Source organism: Leucopleurus acutus (assembly GCF_964270905.1).
Source record: "Leucopleurus acutus genome assembly, chromosome: 16".
In the NCBI taxonomy this organism is placed as follows: domain Eukaryota; kingdom Metazoa; phylum Chordata; class Mammalia; order Artiodactyla; family Delphinidae; genus Leucopleurus; species Leucopleurus acutus.
In genome coordinates, this window is record NC_139158.1 from 521789 (window position 1) to 541155 (window position 19367).

The 19367-nt window shown below is 50.8% G+C and overlaps 1 protein-coding gene across 1 annotated transcript in view; it reads right to left on the reverse strand.

The window, feature by feature from the left end:
• ADAP1 (ArfGAP with dual PH domains 1) overlaps positions 1-19079 on the reverse strand; it is a gene marked incomplete at its 5' end in the record, with an annotated part of 61320 nt that extends 42241 nt beyond the window's left edge. The window contains one exon of the mRNA XM_082856983.1: positions 18998-19079. Coding sequence (XP_082713109.1) covers positions 18998-19079 — 82 coding nt within the window. The remainder of the gene's footprint in view (positions 1-18997) is intronic.
• Between the last annotated feature and the right edge of the window lie 288 nt (positions 19080-19367).

A 19367-nucleotide genomic window follows, 5' to 3' on the forward strand; every position in this document is an offset into this window, starting at 1 on the left:
CCGAACCCTGCCGTCACGCGCGGCTCCATGGCAAGGCCAGCGGGAGAGGAGAGGCCTGCCTCTGCTCGGGGGAGGCACCGGCTGCTCCCCGCCTGCCCAGCGCACAGTGGGCCTGCAGTGCCCCCGACGCACGGGTCACCCTTGTCTGTCCTCTGCCCCTGCAAATTGCTGCAAAAATCCTAAAGGCAGTGAGAAGGGCACCAGTCCAGGGCCTGCCGGCCCAGCCCACAGACCACCTGCTGCTCTCAGGACTCACCGTCCCCGGAGGGCCGGTCAAGCAGCACATGCCAGGAACGGCACCCCTGGGCGCCAGGCCTTTGGGCCCCGGGAGGGCTTTCCAATCAAGAGCCCCTACTTTAAGGAAGTATTCAGACCCTGGGAGGCGAGTTCTGGGGGTGACTCTGAGAAACAGTTTAAGGTCCCTGGGGTCAGGCAGAGTGACCGCCCCCCAAAGCCCCCAAAGCAGTACATGGAGACCAGTGGGGTGTGCGGGCCCCTCGCCGTGGCCCTGCAGGCAGCTCCAGGACAGTCTCCTGTGTGTCCATCTGGTCGATTAATGGATTAACTCTCCCTGCGCTGTGCCTGCACTTCAGCTAATCGGTAATTCACTTGATGCCAGCCCCTCCCTCCTTCCCACAAAAGGCTCTCAGCACAATCTCGGGCAGGAGGGCCGCCCCGGCCTGTCCACTGGGGATGCCGACCCCGAGGCCAAGGACCTCGCGTGCAGCGGGGGCAATGAGGGGCTGGATCATGGCTGGCAGGAGGTCCCCAAGGGAGGGGGTGGGTGACCTTCAGCTTTCCTAGTGGACAGGCTGTTCCCGCAGGCTTCCCTCCCAAGCCGCTGGGGCACAGCCAGGTCCACCCCATCTGCACAAGCCCCCCTTCCCCAGCAGGGCCAGGAGACAGGCACAGGGCTGGGGTGTCCGTGTACATGCGAAAGCCCCACATTCCTGAGCTCAGAGCCCCTGGGGTGGAAGGGGGCCCAAGGCGGGAGGAGAGCTGGTAGGGGTACCCCAGCACCAGGACCCCCTTAGTCCCGGGCAGGAGGGCCCCACCCCTGGTCCGGGCTCCACTCTGGCTGCACCCCGTCCCTGCAGGGCAAGGGGCCGCCGAGCCGTCCAGAGCCTGCCCTGCCCCTCTGTCTACTTCTGAGCACCCAGGACTCAGGGATTCCTTGCCCAATGGCCCGGGCCACGGGGTGGCCAAGGGCATGGGCTGGTGTGGGTGGAGCGCATGGGGCCCTGCAATAAGAGGGGGCGGGAGAGGGGCCAGGCCTGAGTCTCCACGTGCACTCCTGCCCCGGCCCCTCAAGTGCCGGGCTGCTCTGTGCTTCTCCAGGCTCCTGCCGCACCCTCTCTGAATCAGGGTGACGGGACCTGCCGCCCAGCAGGCTGCTCCAGGCCGCCAGCTTCCGCCCGGCTCCTCTCCCGTCTTCTGCCCTCCCTCTGCCCCAGCTCTGCCCGGCTTTCTCCTAGGGCACTCTCAGTGACTCAGCCCCCTGACTACTTCCGTCTCCGGGAGCCCGACCGAGGCCAGGTGAGACACGTCCTGGGGCTGAGCCAGCAAGAGCAGGTGTGTCCCTCGGCCAAGGCCCAGCAGGGGGAGGAGGGTGTGCAGCGGGACCTGTCAATGGCACGGTGGGTCTGGCCGAACCCTGTGGCCCGGCTCCAGGGACCTCGGCCCCCGCAAGGCAGAGGAGGGCCGAGTCCTGGTGGGCACAGCCAGGCAACTGGCTCTGGGCAGAAGGCCCAGTGGCCGCCTAGGGGCCCACAGCCTGTGCCCACCGCCCATCACAGTTACTCATCTGCTGGGGCCGGGCCCTCCCCACACGTACAGCACCTGCCCTTCGCCTCAATCCGGGTCCCACGCCCCGTTTCCACTGTTGGCGCTTCCCAACACACAGTGCAGCCTGGGCTGTGTTTATCCTCTGTCTCCCGCTGGAATCGAAGCTCCGGGAGGGCAGGCAATTGGCTTCTGTGCCTGGTGGTTCCCATCACCAAAGCCGGCACCCTGTACACAGCAGGCGCTCAGTGAATACCTGTGGTTCACACCTTCTCCTCTCTCCCGGCCCCAGTGCCCAGTCCACTGAGAGGCAAGCACGGGACCCAGCCTCGCTCAGCCTCCCCTCCTGAGCCCTCCCCACCTGCCTGGCCTAGTTCCCTCTTCTCTCCCGCACCGTCCTTCCCCAGCTCTTCCATCACTCCGGGCAGCACCACGCACACTGCCAAAGTCCCTCTCTTGGCCCCGAGGAGCCTTCCAGACGCCCCCCACCCCTCTCATCCCCACCGCTCCACCACCCCCATCGCAGACCCCTCTGGCCTCCGTGGCACTGACCCCATCCTTCCTGGACCAGGCAGCCTCTGGCCAGGCCGCCTGCCTCCCAGGGGTCCTACTGCCTTCCAGGCCGCGTGCGTACCCCTCCCCGCCAGGCACCCTCCCGGCATCTCATCTGGTCTCTTGGCTGTGAAAACTGTACTTTGAGCTAGACGGAGGCGGTGGTCACACAACCTGGGGATGTTCTAAATGCCACTGAATTGTTCACTTTTAATGGCCAATTTTATGCTATGTGAATTTCACCTCAATCAAGAAAAAGAGAAAAGGAAACAGTTACACCCAAACAGTGACACCCCTCCGGCTATTTTCTGCCCGGTCTCTACCTCTGCCCTCCTTCCCCCAGGGCCGTCCGGGCGCCGGGCTCGCGCCTCCACTCCAGGTCTGTCGCGGCCTCTAAACCAGCCCCTGGTCCCCAGCCCACCTCCCCAGGCCGGCCCCAGCCGGCGATGGCGCCTCACCCTTCCTTCAGCCTCGGCCCAAAGCCGGGGCGCCCTTGCCCCCGCCGCCCTTCACCCCCACGCCCCGTTTGCCAGCAAGCCCTGCTCCCCAGACTCCACAATGCATCCGGGACTCGATCACTTCCCACCACACCACCGTCACCTCCAGTCCGGAGGATTCGTGAGCATCCTAACAGCCTACCTGCTTCCGTCTCGCTTCCGCGCCTCGGGTCCTCCGTCCCGCTCTGAGGCCCCGCCTGCGCCCCCGGTCAGGGCCCCTCTGAGCTCACGCCTCCTGCTCTGGACACACCGGCCTCTCGGCTTCTGGCCGGCCCGGGGCCACAGCAGCTGGCGGGCCCACCCGCTTCCAGAGGAGCCATGACCCCCGGGGGACCCTGGATGACCCTGGTGCCCGTGCTTACCCACCTGCCCCCTCGTCACATCCCAGTAACACCCTCCTCCCAGTGACCCCCCACCCAGACCCCAGCCGCATCCAGGGCCACACCCTCACCCTGTCACCACAGAGGCCGCCGCTCCCACTCAGGGGCCCTGTTCCGACCCGCCTGCCCTGCACCTCAAGAGCACAGACCCCGAGTCTCCACCGCCCTCCCTCTGCTGCACAACGCGGGCCGCCTCTCACCCACCAAGGTCTCGCCCGGGGGCGCCCCACGCACAGGGAAGGGCCCGGCCACGTACAGGTGCGCAGGTTGACCCAGGACCATGCATCACGGGGACATCCAAGGGCATGTGGCCAGGGCCCCCCTTCCCGGGGCTTCCCGCATCAGAGCCGCTGCTTCACGCTCTCCTCCCCGCCCACCCCTCCACCTCACGCCGGGGACAGAGGCGCCCCCGCCGCCTCCTGTGCTCCCGGTCCCACCTGTGTCCACGGAGGTCTCGGCTCCTTTCACAGGGTGACTCCAGGCACTGCCGCCGGCTCCCACCATCCCGCCCCGTCAGCCAGCAACCCCTGAGCTGCCCCGCCAGGGCTCAGTCCAGTTTGCTCTCTTCTCTGACCCCTTCGCACGCAGGCGTCCCCTCCCATTGTTAACAGCTGTCTTCACGGGGGTCTCCACCCTCCCCGGGGGTCCCTCACCATCTCCTCTGCTGGTGCGGCTCCAGCAGGGAGTGCCCAGTGCCCACACCTGTCCTCCACCTGTCCTCCCCGGGACCCCAAAATGTGGATCAGGCTGCTCCCCACCAAACCCACCCCAAACCCGTCATTAGATGAGGTGACCCTTGCACAAGGTGACCCCACGCTTCCCCTGTTGTCCCAGAGCCTCCCTGCAGTCAACCCCCCGCCTCCAGCTCCCTAGAGAGGCCAGGCCTGGACCCAGGCATCTGGGCAGCTGCTCCGAGAGTCCAGAATCCTCCTCCTCCAGATCCTGCAGGCCCAGCTCCTTTTCACAATGCAGGCCCCAGGCGGCCCATCATCCTCCCTGCCCGCTCTTGATGGGCAGCCAGCAGTGCTCACCACTGCACTGGCCACCCTCTGCCCGTCCCGTCTCTGCATGGGACCACTTGCTCACCATCCGTCCTCCCCACAGAATGCAGACACATGAGCAAACAGCCCGGGCGACGGCACAGGACAAGGTGCTCCTGCACACGCATGGGATGGGGTAAGGGGGCACCCGCACTGGAGTCCGGGCTGGGCGGCCGACTGAAGGCTTGGCCCTCACAGGCCTCTGGGTCCGTGGGCAGAGCCGCGCAGCCACGAGCCACCTCTGCAAAGTGGCAGTATGCCGCGGACCAGGGTCGGGGGCCAGGTGAGACTGGCTCACAGCTGTCCACCTCTGGGCCTGGATGGAGTGCCCATCCCGGAGAAGATTCTGGAAAGATGGCTGGGTAGGAAGCACCAGAAACCTCTCTCCCCACCTGGAAAACGACGGTACTGGCAGAATCTGACTGACGTAACAACTGTTGAACTCCAGAGCCTGTTGAAGTTTTACAACTTCCAGGGGAGAACGTGGACATAAACTGCAGTTAATTCCGCTCAGTCTCAGCTCTGAGCACAGCAGGCCGCTGGGCATGTGTCCTAGGTGCAGCTGGCACTCAGTTCGCAGGAGCCAGGGTGAAGAAGGACCCTGTCCCTCAAATGTCTGGGATCTGTGCTCTGATTGCTGCTTCTGACCACAGACGCGCAGAAAAAGGGGGAGGCAGCCTTCGCTGCAGCCCCTCCCCCTGCATCTCAAGACCTCCCAAAGACTTAAAGGGCCAGCACCAGCTTTCCCCCTTCATTTGTGCTTTCCCCCTTTTGGGAGCCACTCATTAAAGACTAGGACATTCAGAAACAACTGTATATATGAGGAAAACTAGAAAGTGACCACGGATGACCAGAGAAAGGCTTAGAAAAGACCTGAGAAGACATTAAATTCACTCCTCAGGCTGATCCACAGCACAGACACAGCCTGTAACAGCCAGGGGAAAAAAACAATTACAAAATAATAGCAAACCCTGCGGAAGGGGCATTTTTCCAGAGGCACCATATTATTAGATTCAAATGCCCAGTGTTCAACAAAAAACACAAGGCACACAAAGAAACAGGAGCGTATGGCCTATCCAAAGGGAAAAATAATTAAACAGAATGTGTCCCTGAAAAAGACTTAATGGCAAATATACTAGACAAACATTTTATAGCACAGCCTTAACTATGCTCAAAGAACAACAGGAATATGCAGAGAAAGTCAAGAAAACAGTGCATTAATATAAACAAAGTAGAAATATCGACGAAGAGATAGTAAGCTAAAAAGAAATAAACAGACAAAAAACCTGGAGCTAAAAGTACAGCTGAAATGAAAAATTCACTAGAGAGATTCAAAGGCAGATACGAGCAGGCAGAAGAAAGAATCAGTAAACGTAAAGATATGAGAATAGAAATTATTGAGGCTGGGGAGGAGAAAGAAAAAAGACTGAATAAAAGTGAGCAGTGCCTGAAGAACCTGTGGGACATGGCGAAACAGAGCAACATATGCATTATGGGAGTCCCAGAAGGAGAAAAGGCAGAGAAAGAAACATGCAGAGAAAATATGTGAAGAAATACTCACTGAAAACTTCACAAATTTGATGAAAGACATGAATATAAACATCCAAGAAGCTCAACAAACTACAAGGAAGATGAACTCAAAGAGGCCCAAACTGAGAAATATTATAACCAAACTTTCAAAACACAAAGAATCTTGAAAGCATCAAAAGAAAAGCAACCTGTCACATACAAGGGATCCTTGAATAGATAACGAGCAGACTTCTCATCAGAAATGTTGGAGGCAAAAGACAGCCAATATATTCAAAGTGCTCAAGGCAGGGGGGGGACCTCTTAACAAAGACTCCTCTATCCAAGCAAAACTGTCCTTCAAAAGTAACGGGGAGAGAATTCCCTGGTAGTTCGGAGGTTAGGACTCCACGCTCTCACTGCCAAGGGCCTAGGTTCAATCCCTGGTTGGGGAACTAAGATCCCACAAGTCATGCAGTGCGGCCAAAAAAAAAAAAAAAAAAAAGTAAGGGGGAAATGAGGACATTCCCAGATAAACAAGAGCTGAGGGAGTTCATGACCACTAGGACTACCTGCAAGAAATGCTCAGGGAGTCCTATAGGTGAAATGAAGGAACACTAGATGGTACCTCAAAGCCATGTGGAGAAACAAAGATCTCAATAAAGGTAAATACCTGGGCTATTATACAAGCCAGTATTGCTGTAACAATGGTTCGCAACTTTTTGTTACCTACATGATTTAAGAGACTAATACTTTTAAAGGAAAAAACATTAATGTTAAAGCTGGCATTACTGTAACTACGGGTTGTGACTCCAAACCTTGTTTTCTACATACTTTAGGAGATAGTGCATTTAAAATAATTAGTAGTTTATGTTTCAGGGTACACAATGTATAAAGATATCATTCTGCGACATCAACAACTGAAAGAGGTGGAGATGGAGCTATAAAAAAGCAGAGGTTTTGTAGGTTATTAAAGTTAAGCTGCTATAAATTCAAATTAGAATGCTATAACTTTAGAATGTTAAATGTAATTCCCACGGTAACCACAAAGAAAATAGTTATAGAATATACACAAAAAGAAATTAAGAAAAAATTAAATATTTCACTAAAAACTAAACATAAAATATGACAGGAATGCAGGAAATAAGGGACAAAAAAATCTACAGGGCATAGAAAACAAATAGCACAATGACAGAAGTGAGTCCCTCCTTATCAGTAACTACTGTAAATGTAAATGTATTAAACTCCAAATCAAAAGACAGAGATTGCCAGAATGGCGAAAAACACATCATCCAACTGTATCCTTTCTCCAGGAGACTCACTTGAGATCCAAAGTCACAAACAGGTTGAAACTAAAGGATAGAAAAGGATATTCCATGCAAACAGTAAACAAGTTAGAGGAAGAGTGGCTACACAAAACAGACTTTAAATCAAAAAACGCTACAAGAAACAAAGAAAGACATTATATATTCATAAAGGTTCAATACAGCCAGAAGATATAACAATTATGAATATTTACATAGCTAATGACACACCATCAAGATACGTGAAGCAAAAACTGACAACTTGAAGGGGAAAATAGGCAATTCTACAGTAACAGTTGAAGATTTCAATATTCTACTCTCAATAATGGACAGAAGAACCAGACAGAAGTAAGGAAACAGAGGACTTAACACAATAAGCCAACTAGACCTAACAGACACACAGAGAACTCTCCACCTGACAGCAGCACACGCGTTCTCACAAATGCACATGGGACATTTGGCAGGATAGACCATACCTTAGGGCACACATTAAGTCTCAATAGATTTTAAAAGATAGATATCATACAAAGTATCTTTTCTAACCACCACGGGATGAAGTTAGAAATCGATAACAAAGAAAACTGTAAAATTCACGATTTTGTGGAAATTTAACAACACTCTTTAAACAACCAATAGATCTAAGAAGAAATCATGATGGAAATTAGAAAATACTTAGAGATGAATGAAAACAAAAACACAACATACTAAAACTTATGAGATGCAGCAGAAGCGGTGCTAAGGGGGAAATTTATGGCTATAAATGCAGACATTAAAAAAAAAAAGATCTCAAATCAGTAACCTAACTTTACAATGTAAAGAACTAGAAAAAGAAGAACTAAACCCAAAGCCAGAGGAAAGAAGAAAGAAATAAAGATTAAAGCAGAGATAAGTGAAATAGAGAACAGAAAAACAATAGAGAAAATAAATGGAGCCAAATGTTGGTTGTCCGAAAAGATCAACAAAATTGACAAAAATTCAACTAGATGGACTAAGAAAAAAGATTCAAAATACTAAAATCAGAAATGAAAGTGGGATGGACCTAGGGATGATCATACTAAGTGAAGTAAGTCAGAAAGAGAAAGACAAATACCATATGACATCACTGACATGTGGAATCTAAAATATGACACAAAAGAAAATATCTACAAAACAGAAACAGACTCACAGACGTAGAGAACAGACTTGTGGTTGCCAAGGGGGAGGAGGGTGGGGGAGGGATGGCATGGGAGTTTGGGATTGGCAGATGCAAACTATTACATACAGGATGGATAAACAACAAGGTCCTGCTGTAGAGCACAGGGAACTATATTCAATATCCTGTGATAAACCGTAATGGAAAAGAATATGAAAAAGAATACATACACACACACATAAAACTGAATCACTCTGATGTATATCAGAAACAAATAAAACACTGTAAATCGACTATACTTCATATAAAAAAATAAACTTAAAAAAAGAAAGAAATGAAAGTGGGGATATTATTACCAATTCTACAGACATAAAAAAGATTATAAGAAAGTACTGTGAACAGCTGTACACCAACAAAGTGGATAACTTGGATGAAACAGACAAATTCCTAGAAACACAAAACCTACCAAGACTAAATCAGGAAGAAATACATGATCTGAATAGACCTATAACTAGGAAGGAGATTGAATCCACAATCAAATTCTCCATACAAAGAAAAGAACTGGACCTCACGGCTTCAATAGCAAATTCTGCCTAACATTTAAAGAAGAACTGACACCGGGGACTTCCCTGGTGGCACAGTGGTTAAGAATCCGCCTGCCAATGAAGGGGACACAGGTTCGAGCCCTGGTCCAGGAAGATCCCACATGCCGCGGAGCAACTAAGCCCATGCACCACAACTACTGAGCCTGCGCTCTAGAGCCCGCGAGCCACAACTACTGAAGCTCACGTGCTTAGAGCCCGTGCTGCGCAACAAGAGAAGCCACTGTAATGGGCAGCCCGGGCAGCACAACAAAGAGTAGCTCCCGCTCTCCACAATTAGAGAAAGCCCGCGTGCAGCAACAAAGACCCAACGCAGCCAAAAATAAATAAATTTATTTAAAAAAAAGAAGAAGAAGAAGAACTGACACCAATTCCTCTCAAACTTTTTTTTAAAAAATTGAAAAACTGAAGATGAGGGAACACTTCCTAACTCATTCTATAAGACCAGCATAAACCTGATACCAAAGACACTATAAGAAAACCACAGACCAATATACCTTATGAACATTGGTGCAAAAATCCTCAACAATGGGCTTCCCTGGTGGTGCAGTGGTTGGGGGTCCACCTGCCAATGCAGGGGACACGGGTTCGAGCTCTGGTCTGGGAGGATCCCACGCGCCACGGAGCAGCTGAGCCCGTGTGCCACCAGCTGCTGAAGCCCGCAGGCCACAACTACTGAGCCCGCACGCCTGGAGCCCAAGCTCTGCAACGGGAGAGGCCACCACAGTGAGGGGCCCGTGCACTGCAGTGAGGAGTGGCCTCCGCTTGCTGCAACTAGAGGGGGCCCATGTGCAGCAACGAAGACCCAACACAGCCAAAATAAATAAATAAATAATTTAGAAAAAAAAGTCCTTAACAAAATACTATCAAACTAAATAGAGACAGACTCAGAGATATACAGAACAGACTTGTGGGTGTCAAGGGGAGGGGGCTGGGGAGGGTTGGATTGGGAGTTTGGGACTAGCAGATGCAAACTATTATATACAGGATGGATAAACAACAGGTCCTACTTTATAGCACAGGGAACTATATTCAATATCCTGTAATAAACCATAATGGAAAAGAATATGGAAAAAAAGAGTGAATGGTTAAACCTGGGTAATGGGTATATTTGTATATGTTTGAAACATCCATAATAAAAGGCTTTAAAAAGTTTAAAAAAACACTATCAACCTGAATTTAGTACCATATTAAAAGGATTATATACCATGACCAAGTAGGAGTTATTCCTGGAATGAAAGAACAGTTCAATACATGAAAATCAATCAATGTAACACATCACTTAAATAGAATAAAGAGGGGAAAAAACACATGATCATCTCAACTGGTGCAGGAAAAGCATTTGAAAAAAGTCAACACTCTATAAAAACAATCAACAAGAAAGAAATAGAAGTAAACTAACTCCACATAATAAAAGCCATATATGAAAAACCCACAGCAAACATAACAGTCAATGGTGAAAGACTGAAGGCTTTTTCTCTAAGATCAGGAACAAGACAAAGTTGCCCTCTGCACCACTTGTGTTGAACACAGTACTGGAACTTCTAGCCAGAGGAATCAGGCAAGAAAAAGAAATTAAAGGGCTTCCCTGGTGGCGCAGTGGTTGAGAGTCCGCCTGCCGATGCAGGGGACACGGGTTCATGCCCCAGTCTGGGAGGATCCCACATGCCGCAGAGCGGCTGGGCCCGTGCGCCATGGCCGCTGAGCCTGCACGTCAGGAGCCTGTGCTCCGCAACAGGAGAGGCCACAGCAGTGAGAGGCCCACGTACTGCAAAAAAAAAATAAAATAAAAATAAAGAAAAAGAAATGAAAGACATCCAAATTGGAAAGGAAGAAGCAAAATTATCTCATTTGCCAATGATATGATCTTATATGTAGAAATTCATGATGACTCCACAAAAAAGCTGTTAGAACTAATAGACAAACTAAGCAAAGCAGCAGGATTCAAAGTTAACACACAAAAATCAGTTGCATTTCTATATATACGGAACAATTTGAAAAGGAAATTACAAAAACAATGCCATTTACATTAGCATCAAAAAGAAATAAAATATTTAGAAATTATCTTAACCAAGGAGGTGAAAGACTTGCACCACGAAAACTACAAACATTCCTGAAAGAAATTAAAGAGGACATAAATAAATGGAAACACATCCCATGTTCATGGACTAGAAGACTTAATATTGTTAAAATGTCAACATTACCCAAAGTGATCTAAAAAGTCAGTGCAAACCCTACCAAAATCCCAAAGACTTTTTTGGCCGAAATAGAAAAACCCATCCTAAAATTCATAGGTAATCACAAGGGACCTCCAAAGCTATAGTAATCAAAGCAGTGTGGTATTGGCATAAAAACAGACAAATAGACCAATGGAATAGAATACAGAGCCCAGAAATAAACCCTCACATATATGGTCAAATGATTTTTGACAAGGGTGTAAAGATCAATCAATGGGGAAAAACAGTCTGTGCAAGAAATGGTGCTGGAACACTGGATAGCCACATGCAAAAAAGAATAAAGGTGGACCCTTACCTAACACCATGGACAAAAATTAACTCAAAATAGATCAAGACCTAAATGTGAGACCTAAAACCATAAACTCTGGGAAGAAAACACGGGACAAAAGCCTCATAACACTGGATTTGAAAATGCTTTCTTGGCCATGACACCAAAGGGCACAGGCAAGAAAGAAAATAAGCAAATTGGATTTCACGAAAATGAAAAGAAATTTTTTCTTTTTGGTTGCGCTGCACGGCTTTGTGGGATCTTAGTTCCCTGACTAGGGATTGAAACCAGGCCCTCAGCAGTGAGAGCACTGAGTCCTAACCACTGGACCGCTAGGGAATTCCCTCATGAAAATATTTTATATTTTGTGCATCAAAATATACTATCCATCGAGTAAAAAGGCGACCCACAGAATGAGAGAAAATATTTGCAAATCAAATATCTGATAAGGGATTAATGCCCAGAATATACAGAGAACTCCCCAAACTCAACAACAACAACAAACAACCCAATTTCTAATGGGCAAAGAATTTAAAAAGATATTTCTCCGAAGAAGATGTACAAATGGTCAATCAGCACACAAAAAGATGCCAGCATGACTGATCATTAAGGAAATGCAAATCAAGACCACAGTGAGACACCACCATACACCCACCAGGATGACTACTAACCAAGAAACAGAAAACAAGTGTTGGTGAGGATGTGGAGAAATTCGAACCCATGTGAACCGTTGGTGGGAATATAAAATGGTACCGCCACTTCAGAAAACAGTACAAGATTACTCAAAAAAATAAAAACAGAATTACCAAGTGACCCAGTAATTCCACTTCTGGGTATATACCCAAAAGAACTGAAAGCAGAGTCTTGAGATGTCTGTACACCCATGTTCATAGCAGCATTATCCACAATAGCTAAAACGTGGAAGCAACCCAAGTGTCCATCTGTGGAAGAATGGATAAGTAAAATGTAGTCCATTCATACAATGGAATACTATTTGACCTTAAAAAGGAAGGAAATGGAAATCAAAAGAGAGTTAGGATAGCTATACTTAGAAAAAATACTCAGAAAAAATAGGCTTTAAAACAAGTACTGTAATAAGAGACAAAGAAGGTCATTACGTAATGATAAAGAGGCCATCCAACAAGACGGTATAACATTTGTAAATATTTAGGTACCCAACATAAGTGACACCTAAAACTGTAAAGCAAATATTAACAGACCTAAAGGGAGAGATAGACAGAAATACAGTAATAGCAGGGGACTTTAACACCCACTTTCACCAATGGTTAGATCATCCAGACAGAAAATCAACGAGGAAACACTGGCTTTAAACAACACGTTAGACCATGGACTTAACAGACATACATGGGAAATTCCATCCAGAAGCAACACAGAATACACATTCTTAAGTGCACGTGGAACATTCTCCAAGACAAATCACTTGTTAGGCCACAAAACAAGTCTAATTTCAGAGGACTGAAATCACATCAAGCATCTTTTCTACCCACAAGGGTATTAACCTAGAAGTAAAAAAACTGGACGACTTGGAAGAAATGGATAATTTCCTAGAAACATGAAACCTACCAAGACTGAATCATGAAGAAACAGAAAATCTGAACAGACCAATCACTAATAAGGAGATTGAATCGGTAATCAAAACCTCCCAGCAACCTAAAGTCCAGGACCAGAAGGCTTTGCTGGTGAATTCTACCAAACATTTAAAGAAGAATTAATACCAGTCCCTCTCAAACTCTCCCAAGAAACAGAAGGGAACACCCTGAAACTCATTTTACAAGGCCAGCATCACCCTGATACCAAAACCAGACAAAGACACCACAAAAAAAGGAAGTTATAGGCCAATATCCCTGATGAACAGAGATGCAAAATCCATAACAAACTATTAGCAAACTAAATTTAATAATGCATTGAAAGGATCATATACCATGATCAACTGAGATTTATTCCACAGATGCAAGGATGGATCAACATTCCCAGATCAATCAACGTGATCCACCAAATGAAGAATGAAAATCGTGTGATCAGGAACAAAGACAAGGAAGCCCGGTCTTGCCACTGTTATTCAACAAAGTATTGGAAGCCCTAACCAGAGCAAATAGGCAAGAATAAGAAAGAAATGGCATCCAAATAAGAAAGGAAAAAGTAAAACTGTCACTGTTTGCCGATGACATGATATAAAATATGGAAAACCCTAAGACGCCATGCTAGAACTACTACACGAATTCAGTAAAGTTGCAGGGTACATAATCAATATACAATAATTTGCTGCATTTCCTTACACTAATAAAAAGAACTAGCAGAAAGAAAGAAAGAAAGCAATACATTTATGATTGCATCAAAAAGAAATACCCAGGAATAAATTTAGCCAAGGAGGTGAAAAACATGTACACTGAGAACTATAAGACACGGATGAAAGAAACTGAAGAAGACACAAATGAATGGAATTATATTCTGGGCTCATGGATTGGAAGAATTAATACTGTTAAAATGTCCCTACCCCCCAAAGCGATCTACAGATTCAATGTAGATACCTACAGAAATCCCTATCAAAATTCCAATGGCATTTTTGACAAAAACAAACCATCCTAAAATTTGTATGGAACCTCAAAGAAGCCCAAATAGCCAAAGCAATCTTGAGAAAGAGGAACAAAGCTGGAGGCATCATATTTCCTTATTTCAAACTGTATTAGAGAGCTATAGTAATCAAAACAGTATGAGAAAAAAGTATGGTATTGGCATAAAAACAGACACACAGATCAGTGGAATAGAATAGATGGCTTAGAAATAAGCCCACACATATACAGTCAATTAATTTACAACAAAGGGGCCAAGACTATATAATGGATAAAGGACAATTTCTTCAATAAATGGTGCTGGGAAAACCAGACAGCCACATGCAAAAGAATGAACTCGGACCACTGTCTTACACCATACACAAAAATTAACTTGAAGTGGATTAAAGCCCTGGATGTAAGACATGGAACCATAAAACTCCTAGAAGAACACAGACAGTAATAAGCTCTTTGACGTCGGTCTTAGTGATGATTTTTTGGATCTGACACCAAAAGCAAAGGCAACGAAAGCAAAAATAAACAAGTGGGACTAAAAAGCTTCTGCACAGCAAAGGAGACCATCAACAAAATAAAAAGGCAGCCTACGGAAGAAAATATTTGCAAATCATGCATCTAATAATGGGCCAATACCCAAAATCATAATGGGTCAATACCCAAAAAGAACTCATACAATAGCAATAAAACGAAACAAAACACTTCAATTAGAAAACGGGCAAGGCCTCCGAAGAGACATTTTTCCAAAGAAGATATGCAGATGGCCTGGTGCATGAAAAGATGCTCAAATCACTAACCATCAGGGAAATGCAAATCAAACCCACAATGAGGTATCACCTCGCACCTGTTAGAATAGCCATCATCAAAAAAAGACAAGAAATAACAAGTGTTGACAAAGACGGGGATAAAAGGGGACACTTGTACACCTGGGTGACAATGTAAATTGATGCAGCCACTATGGAAACAGTATGGACGTTCCTAAAACATTAAAACTAGAACTTCCATACAATCTAGTAATTTCACTTCTAGATATTTTACTGAAGGAAATGAAAACAAATTCAAAAAGCTATCTGTACCCCATGTTCATTACAGCCTTATTTACCATAGCTAAGATATGGATGACTGGATAAAGAAAATGGGATGTATAATATATGAATATTATTCAACCATAAAAAAGCAGGAAACCTGGCCATTTGTGACAACATGGATGGATCCTGAGGGCATTATGCTGATAAAATAAACCAGACAGAGAAAGACAAATACTGTATATGCAATCTAAAAACAACCCAAACCTCAAACCAAAAAAACCCCAAACTCACAGATACAGAGAACAGATTGGTGGTTGTCAGAGGTAGGGTGGGGTGGGTGAAATGGGTGAAGGGGGGTCAAGAGGTACAGACGTCCAGTTACAAAATAAATGAGTCCTGCGGATGTAACACACAGCATGGTGTTACAGTGAAAAACACTGTGCTGTATATTTGAAAGTTCCTAAGACAGTAGATCTTAAAGGTTCTCATCACAAGGAAAAACTCTGCGTGTTGAAGGATATTAACTAGGCTTACCATGGTGATCATTTCTCAACACGTACAGATACCGAATCACTACGCTGTACACCTGAAACTAATATGACGTGACAGTCAATTATAACTCAATTTTTTAAAGAAGGTAGGAAATTCTGACACCTGACACAACATGATAAACATTGAGGACATTATGTTCAGTGAAATAAGCCAGACACAAAAGGACAAGTACTGTGTGATTCCACTTATGTGGGTCAAATTCATAGAGACAGAAACTGGAAGGGTGGGGGCTGGGAAAGAAGAGGGAGTCAGTGTTTAATGGGGACAGTTTCCGTTCTGCAAGATGGAAAGAGCTGTGAGATGGGTGGTGGTGACGGCTGCACGACAGTGTGCAGGTACTTAACACCACCGAGCTGCACACTGAGATGGGTGGTGGTGACGGCTGCACGACAGTGTGAAGGTACTTAACACCACCGAGCTGCACACTGAAAAATAACTTTTTTGTATATTTTACCACAATGAAAAAAACAATTGAACCCAAAACCCAAGTGGGCTGCTGTTCCAGGGAGCAGGGACTGCCTGCCCAGCCCACTCCTCAGCAGCCCTCTGCCAACCACGCTCTCAGAGGACCCTCTCCCAAACTAAGCCAAATTCCCGAAATTCCTCTCTGCCCAGGTTTACAGCGATGTCTGAAAAGTCACCTCTGCCTTGAAGCCTTCCAGGGTTGAGGGAGGACCTCCCGCTCTGAGTTCACCGCCTTGGTCTTGCAGGCAGTTGCTCCAGTCCTGGCAGAGCTGCGAGGACGGGCCCCCAGGGCCACTCACACCCAGACACCCCCGGTCCAGGAGCAGCAGGGTCTCCACACCACCGTCCCAAACCATCCGTCTTCTCAGGAAGCTCTCTTAACGAGCCCAGACCTCACCGCCAATCAGAAGGCCCACGTGTGCTCAGAGGTGGCTCTGCCTGGCGCTCTAGGCAATCCCAAGGTCCAGGTGACATGCATTAAAGCCCCACAGAATGATCACCCCCACCTCAGCCCAATGAAGGAGCTGACAGGCCATGTCCTTCCTGGGCATCAGACCTGAGCTTCAAAGGTGACACTGTCATTTGTCCCAACTAGGCAGGTGACTCAGAGGAAGTAAGAGGCACAGCCCCCTACCCACACCCTCCAAGGTGGAGGACACCCCCCACACCACCACCAGGCCTGCAACGAGAGCAGCCTCTCTGGAAGCTGTTAGACAAGGCCCTGTGTTCAAGGGCAGGGGACCCACTCTTGGAGCAGACAATGGGAGGATCTGGGAGCAGGTCCCATGGGGGCTGCAGGCAACCCCAGACTGCGTTCCTCCCAGCAGCCCTTGCATGGCCAGCTGTGAGGTCTTCCCAGATCTGCTCTGGAGGTTAGGGGGGCCAGGGACCACCCCGTGTCCTGTGGTGCAGAGTGCAGGCCGTGGGGACCCTCACCCTTGAGGCACCCAGCTCCTGGTGGGCTGCAGTTGAGAAAAGCAGCCATGAACCAGTCCATGTGACGGTGTTCTGTCCCCCCTCCAGCCCCCATCAATGCCAGAGTGGGCCCGAGTTGCCTATCTGGGCCACAGCAGGGATGGGAGGTCCCAGTGACACCCCACAGTGGCACAGATTATGGACGGACCAGCGGGGCTCTAGCAGAGACCATGCGCGGGCATCACATGGGGGTCACGGGAGGTCAGGGCAGGAGAGCCGGTCTGCCTTTGAGGCCCCATGTCCCCTAAGACAGCTCAAGTTCTCAGTCTCCCCAGCTGTAAAATGGGGGCAACAGCCCGTATCTTGTCTTGTCAGGCTGCCAGACAAGATGAGGCAAGATGCTGAGGTCATGGACCGAGTCTGAAAAGCAGAGGCGGGCCCGACGCCAGGGAGAGCCGGCGACTCCTGACCCCCTGTACCTGCTGGAGGGCCACACCCCTGGACCGAGTGGGTGGGTGGGCACGGCAGCTACAGGGCCCACCACACCAAGGAAGCCCACTGTCCCTCCTGCCAGGGAGGCTCTGGGTCCAGAGAAGCCCCCGCTGGGCAGGGTGGCCAGGAAGGGGAGGGCCGGGGCCAGCTCCCCGCTGCCCGGGCCCCCCAGGCCAAGCCTGAGGGCAGAACATGCTGACCGCCCTTCCTCACCAGACTGCTCCCTGGCACGGCCGCTCTCCCGACAAGTGGAAACACAGGTCTGGGAGAGGGAGGTGGGACGGCGGAGCGGGCGAGAGCAGGCTCGGAGGGGACAGTGCTGCCGCCTCACTGCACAGATGAGGCGAGGCAGGCCCTCAGGGCGGCGGGGAAAGGCCCTCAATCTGCCGCTCCTCTGGGACACTCCAGCTCTGGCGTGGCCTCTCGAAGCCACACTGCAGCTGCCCAGCAGATGCCCAGCACTCGGCAGGGGCGGGGGCTGCGCTGGGGACCCCTCCTAGCCCAGCGGGCGAGCAGCAGAGGAGAGCTGGGGGGGTGTCCTACTTGCGGGGTGTCCAGAGACTGTGTCTCAAACAGGAGTCTCAGAACAAATGCAGAGTCTTCCCACCTTCCCCCCCCCCCGGGCGCTCAGCCACTCCCTGCTGTGGTAGGTTTGTTCTGAGGGGCTCAGGCTAGGAGCCCCCAGTGGAGCGCCCCGTGTGTCCCCGCAGAGCCTGGGGACAGCGCCTGAGCTGAGCCGTCCTCCCTGCTGGGGGCCTGAGCAGGTGAGCCTCTCGGGGCTCTTCCACCCCCCACCGCAGCGAAGCCGCGCCAGGGGCTGCCAGCCCAGAAGCAGGGCGCCGCTGGTCCGAGAGCAAAGCCTTCTCTCCTCCTGCCAGTCCCAGCACACGTAGCCCCAGGGCTCTGGCGCCTTGGAAATCAACCCAGAGCGGGCACCACCCAGGAGCAAAGTCTAGGAGATGCCTGCTGGGAGGATGGGGTGCAGGTAGCCTAGTGCTTGTTCCGAGCTGCACCTGCCCCTCTGCCCCACCTGAACTGGCCACCTGCCCCAGAGCAGTGAGGTCGGGTGGGGGGAGGGGCGCCCGTTCCCACGGGGTCCACGTGGAGGCGGCAGGTGCTTCCTCCCCCTGCCGCCGGGTGCAGGGCTAGAGGGGGGCTCCAGGCGGGGGCCCATGACGTCACCCGCAGGTGGGGGGCAGGGCCAGGTGGAACCCCACACCCACGCACAGAGGCCCGCGGCCCGCTTGTCCGTCCCCTCCCTGCAGCCGGTCGCCCGCCGCGATTTCCTCTTTCTTTGCGGAGCCCCAGGTTTCGCAAGGCGGCGGCGGTCCGCGGGTGACAGCGAGACACGCAGCCTGGGGGAGGGGAGGCGGAGACACAGCCGCAGGCCAGGGGCCGTGGGCGGGCAGGCGATGTCCGGGTCCCGGCAGGTGCCCTCGTGCCCGCGCCCCACCCGAGCGGGGACCAGGCTGCGCTGCCCGCGCCCCCCCCCAACCAGGCGCCGCAGCACCCCTCCCCGACCCCGGGGCTGGCATCCAGGCCGGCACCCACCCCGGGCCGCATCCACTCGGGCCCTCCCCCACGCGGGCCGGCCACTACCCGGCCCGCACCCACCCAGACCCCCAGCTACCCCGGGCGCAGCCAGCGGGCCCGCACCTACCCGGGGCGCCGCAGTCCGCGCAGCGCGCGTTCGCCGGCCGCTGCAGCAGCTCCAGCACGGCCTTCCGCCGCTCCTTGGCCATGGCCGCGTTGCCGCCCCCCGCGACGCCGGGTGGGGAGCGTCCGCCCCGCCGCGCTAGGGCCCCGCGCAGGCCGCCCGCCGCCGCCGCCCCTGCGCCATCCTGAGCAGCTCAGCCCGCGCGCCGGTTCCGCATTCCTGCCGCCCAGCCCGGCTCCACCGCCGCCGCTCTCGTCGCCGCCGCGGCAGCCGAGCGTGTGCCGGCGCGGGGCCCGGGGCGCACGGCGCGCTCTGGCCGGTGCGGCCCGCGGGCGGCCCCCAGCGGCGCGGGAGGGCGGGCAGCCTCCTCCCG